The 5956-nt window shown below is 32.9% G+C and overlaps 1 protein-coding gene across 1 annotated transcript; it reads right to left on the bottom strand.

Moving 5' to 3' along the window:
- Nucleotides 1-2751: 2751 nt before the first annotated feature.
- Nucleotides 2752-5726, bottom strand: LOC131059938 (glycosyl hydrolase 5 family protein). Its single transcript, XM_057993011.2, has 3 exons — nucleotides 4410-5726; nucleotides 4068-4273; nucleotides 2752-3384 (listed from the first exon to the last, which is right to left on the bottom strand). The coding sequence occupies exons 1-3, from the start codon at nucleotides 5393-5395 to the stop codon at nucleotides 2918-2920; spliced, it is 1659 nt and encodes a 552-aa protein (XP_057848994.2). The 5' UTR covers nucleotides 5396-5726; the 3' UTR covers nucleotides 2752-2917.
- Nucleotides 5727-5956: the final 230 nt, after the last annotated feature.

Genomic DNA, 5956 nt, shown 5'->3' with positions numbered 1-5956 from the left:
ATTCAATTGGTATTATAAATATATATAAAGAAAGCCAAGAGATATAGAGGCTTTCATTTTTTAATTTAATAAAAAATGAAAGCATGCTTTCTTTATATATATAAGCTAGTAGCATCCACAAACACAAGTCAAAAGAAATTAAATAAAAAAACATTTATTAATTTATAATTATAATAATTTATTTAAATATTAGAATTAGAATGTATAGTTGTTAAAATAAACTTTTAATAAATCAAGTTGAACGCTAAAACAAATCTTGATAAATTAAATTAAACTAAACCAAATTGAACTGTAATAACAAATAAAATTGAGCCCTAATAAAATTTGATCTAGTCTTAGATCGAGTGTTCAATTTCATTAATAGTTATAGTTCAATTTGATTTATTGTTATGGTTATGATTTCATATAAAATTGGAGTTAGGCTTGGTATTAACACATTAATCCTACTTTACTAATGGTTACAATTGAATTATGTTTAGTGTTTGATTATGTTTAGAGTTACAATTGAATTAGGTTTAGTGTTAGTGTTTATTTATATTTAATGTTGGGATTCAATTTTGTATAGGGTTAGGGTTAGGGTTATTTTTAAATTTGGTTATGGGTTAATTTTGTTTTGGGTTAGGATTAAATTTGGTTATGGGTCAAATTAAGATTTAGTTTGGTTTTGTGTTAGTGTTTAGTTTTGTTTAGTCTTAACTTAGGTAAAGGGTTATTGTTCAATTATGTTTAAAGTTAGTTTTCAATTTTGCATAGTTTAGGGTCATGGTTAAATTTGGTTTAATGATAGTGTTAAAATTTGTTATGGGTAAGGGTTAAGGTTAAAATTTACTTTTAGTTTTAGTGTTTAGTTTGGTTTAGTCCTAAATTACATTAAGGGTTAGCATTCAACTTGACTTAGTTTTAAATTATGTTTAAAGTTAAAATTAAGGTTTGTATTGTTTTATGTTTAAAGTTAAAATTAAAGTTTGTATTGTTTTAGGGTTACAATTCAATTTGATTCAGTGTAAGGTTTGGTTCAATGAGCATTACTATTAGGGAAAATATTATGTATAGATTATGTAACTTGACTTAGTTTTAAATTATTTTTTAAGTTAGTTCATTTAATCTTAACTATAATATCTATAAATAAGTGTAATCTTATTGAATACTAGAGAATCTATTTTTTTAAATTAACATTCAATTAGTATTTTAATTAGTTTTATAGTTTCAATAATAAAGGGAAAATTTATACGTCATGGTAGTAACATATATCTAGAAATTCGGTAATAATATGCAAATTATTTGAGCCAATTAGATTGAAGAAAATCATTTCTATAAATTGAAAGATTAAAAATCATGCATCTAACTATTTAAAAATTAAAAAATAAACATCCAAAGAAAAAATTCATTCATATAATTGGTGGAAAAGCAATTGAACAATAACAAGTTAGTGAAAATTGGATGCAACAGATTGCAATAGTACTAGCCTAAGGACAAGTACTAATATTGAACCATTTGCCAATTTTGTTAGTTGATTATATAATTTTAAAAGTCTTAGAATTGCACTAGACCTATATGAAAATATTGAATCTTATGTCAATCTTTTTATAACTAAAACCAAAATCACATGTTGGGAAGTCTTAGAGTTCCACTAGACCTATATGAAAATATTGAATCATATGTCAATCTTTTTATAACTAAAACCAAAATCACATGTTGGGAACCATCTAAACTCTTCTCATTTTTGTATGATAAAAACCTTCTCACAAGTAAAATGAGGAAATATGGCAATCTAATTCTTTATTATTATAAATATTAAATATGATTTTAGAAAGTTCATTTTTAATAAATTATTGAAAAAAATAAATTAAATTGCATACATACATATGTAATTTTTTAAAAACATCTTTAAAATATAAGATTTAGAATTAATTTCAAATTATTACTTTATATCACAAAAATAATTTTCTTTTTTAATATTTTAAACAAAATATTTTGTATTCATGCATATTTCAATTGTTATCCTTAACACTATACACATGTATGCCATTTTAGACTCATAAGATTTAGAATTAAACTCTAACTATTACTTAATATCACAAAAATAATATATTTTAATATTGTAAATAAACTATTTTTTTATCCATTCAAATTTAATTGTTATCCATAATCCTATACACATGCATGCCATCTAACTTATAATAAACTCAAAGATTTAGAATTAAATTCTAACTATTACTTAATATCACAAAAATAATATATATTTTAATATTTTGAATAAACTATTTTTTATCCTTGCATACTTCAATTGTTATCTAAAATGCTATATTCATGTAGATATTAAATCCTGCTATTACTTAATATCACAAAAATAATATATATTTTGAATAAACTGTTTTTTTATCCAGGCATACTTCCATTGTTATCCATAATTTTATATAAGTGCATGTCATCTAAATTGAACTGACCTATAATAAACTCATAAAAGTTAGAACTAAATTCTAGTTATTACTTAATATCACAAAAATAATATATATTTTTATATTTTGAATAAACTATTTTTTTATCTGTGCATACTTCTATTATCATCCATAATGCTATATACATGTATGTCATCTAAATTGAACTGACTTATAATAAACTCATAAAAGTGAGAATTAAATTCTAATTATTACTTAATATCACAAAAATAATATATATTTTTATATTTTGAATAAACTACTTTTAATCTATGCATACTTCCATTATTATCCATAACATTGTATACATACATGATCTAAACTGATCCGACTTATAATAAACTCATAAGATTTAAAAGTAAATTCTAACAATTACTTAATATCATAGTCTTTGGTAAGAAACCAGAGAGTCTAATTGAACACCATTAGCCAAAAAAAACTACCAATTCTGAGCAGAAAATTAAAATACATTATTGCAATCAAAGTTGATGTAACAATTGTTTGTTGGTTGTTATGACTTTAAACCACTGCTTTTCTGGATTCTGATTTGGAGAGCAGTGAGAGTCAGTGATGCAGATGCATTCAGTTGTTGTAATCAATGGACTTCTACTCCCATCTAAACACATCCACTTCTCTTTCCCATCCTCATCAAAAACTCTAGTGCCCAACTGCAGCCGTCCAGAGGAGACTGTGCTCCACAGAGTGTTGTTGGGGGCAGAACATTTTTCTGTCATAATTGCAGGCAACCCATTTCCTTGAGTGGAAATGCAGGTTGAACTTCCCATTAGTCCAATTGGGCCTTCCACACTGGCATCATAGTTCCATCTGCTTCTCACACTCTGGCATGATCCTAGATGAATTGTGTTTCCAATGCTGGATTCAACACAGAGGCCTGATGCAGGGTGGTAGATTATTTGATAATATGGCCCTGGAGATAAGTAAGGGTCTGCATTCACCACACATTAACAAATTGATCAGTTTGCCATTGGAATTGGAAGATATAAAGGTTACATTTAAGATATGATGTATGCAATTATCTTCTGAAGAATTGAAGCATGTTTTCATGACTGTGTAGTTTAAACTGATAAACGATGTAAAAGAAGTGTGCTAAATCCTTTAATCCATCCTATTATCACCTGTGTGAGTTTAAAACATTGGGCATTGGGCAATGATTATTCAACTATAGAATGTGATCTCAGTTCAGGTGGAGGCAATTGTTATAATAGGAACTGACAGGAAATCTGGCTGTTGTGGCATAATTTAAGGGCCAAGAATTGTGGAACATTGACTCAGACTGTATCTAAATTTAAGAGCCAATGATTACGGAACATTAATTCAAATCAGTAACTTAATTAATAACCAATAATTTACAACAGTGCATAACAAAACTCTGTAATCTGAATGAGGTGTTTCTAAATATAACTGTTTTGAAGCAAATTTTATGATCTAAATTTAACTGTTTTGGATCAAACTTAACCATCTAATTTAAATGTTTTTAGATTTAAAAAGAAGTTTAGAAACAAAAAGAGGGTGGTGTTCAAGCCTGGATAAGCCTAAGAACTTCTAATTTACTTCAATTCAAATTAGAGGAGAAGAAAGCACAGCTTATATATATATCATTCACTTTACCTTGAATGGGCTGTTGAATTTCCTTAAGGCGAGAAATAAAGTCAGGATTCCTGATGCGACTCCAGTCACGATTGAAAAAGCCGTAGGTCTCCTCAAAGTCTTGAACGGGCTCCGCGTCTGACCGGTAATAATAGCTCCCCTCCATAGTCCACAGCGCCCAGTCCACATCTTCCTCCGCCAGAAAAGCCAAGATACAGTTCAAATACCTGTTATTATCGATAGCAATATCATAAGGTGTGATCTGAAATGTTGATGCAAAAAATTATGCACAATCATATCTAAAAACAATAATAGATTGTCAAAAAATGATATCTTTAATATCATAATAGTTCAAATAAATACCTGTTATCATCATCATTCACGTATCTCTGATCAATTCCGAACTCGCTAACAAAAAGTGGTGCCGCAGTACCATTAATTGAAGAGGTCAGAAACCCGATATTATCCTTAAACCGCGACGTCTCATTCAAACAAATGTCATTAGGCAAGCCATCATGCCAGGGCACACCGAAGGAGTACCAGTGCCCTTCATACACAATTTTCTCCTTAAAAGGTAAAGTGACCGGTAGGATCGGTAAGAAGCTGAGGATGGTGTCGAAGTGCAGCCCCGAGAGGACAACGAGGACATTCGGGTTGGCCTTGTGGACGGTAGCCGCACCCCGCTGCATATACTTGGACCACCGTGCCGGGGTCGATCGGTTGCCACGTAGCTCGTTCCGAAGCGACATGGCGACGACGTTGGGCGTGTTGTTGAAATGCGTAGCCATCAGACCTAGCCCTCGTTGCCACAATCTAGGGTCGAAGTAAATGTCACCGAAAAAGCCGTTGCCATCATCCACAGCACAGCACCACTTGGGCTTACTCACATGGTTGTCCAGGATGACCATGACACCCGCCTCTGCTAGTGCCGCCACGACGCGATCATATGCGGCCACGTGGCCCAATTGGAGCAACCCGGGATTGTTGTGCTCGATTCCCAAGGCGGCTTCTGTCAGATTTAGCTGCGCAAAAGTCTGCCCAACCGTGGCCTCTGTGTAGCTCTTCTCCGTGACCATGTGAATGGAGTAGGTGAGGCGGACACAATTGAAGCCCAGAGAGCTGATGGTGTGCGCTATTGTGGTAACCGGCAACCGGTTGAGACCTTCCGGTAACCCGGGTTCGAGGTGGCCCGGCCAATTGACGCATGCTAGCTTTACTCTCAGCCCCGTTGCCTCGTCCACGATCCACCTGCCACGTGCCCGTAGCGGCAGGCACTCTGCCGGCGCCGCCACAAGAAGCAACGCCATGAGTAATCGTAGCGCCGCTGTTGTCATCCCTGTCGCTGCCATGAAATCCTAAAGATTGAATTTTTTTTTCGGACACAATTGGATTACATGGACAAATTTCTGCACTGGTGGGGAACAAGTTTTATAGGTTACGATTTGCGGCGGTGGGTGTTTGTGGATAAGATGGATGAACTTGACTTACGGTCTTTCGGTATTGTAATTAAGCCGTGGATTGTGTTTAACTGATCTTCCAGATTGACATCTCTGTCAGTGCAGAGTTCAATGTAATTGTCTCAAAGTTTGGTCTTATTCTGTTTTTATCAACATGCTCAAGATCTGGTAGTTGTAACGCTTTTCTTAACTCCAGGAGAGCTCAATTTGTGGAGTAGATGTTGTTTGAATGCATGTGAATCGCGGAAACTACTTTGCTCCAAGTTATGTAGCAGATTTGAAGATGATTTTGAGGGAGGTCCTGGAGTAGAAATAACGCACAGTAGGTGACGAGTAGAAACGTTGAGTTGCCAACTTGCTTTGCATGTATCAATGCAATTCAATTTGCGTTGCATGTATGGATATTATAATTTTATCACATCCTGGTTTATTTTAGTTTTTTTCCCCTCACGC

Source organism: Cryptomeria japonica, chromosome 7, assembly GCF_030272615.1.
Source record: "Cryptomeria japonica chromosome 7, Sugi_1.0, whole genome shotgun sequence".
NCBI lineage: Eukaryota > Viridiplantae > Streptophyta > Pinopsida > Cupressales > Cupressaceae > Cryptomeria > Cryptomeria japonica.
The sequence above is the reverse complement of the archived record's forward strand: the minus strand, read 5'-3'. Positions and strand labels throughout refer to the sequence as shown.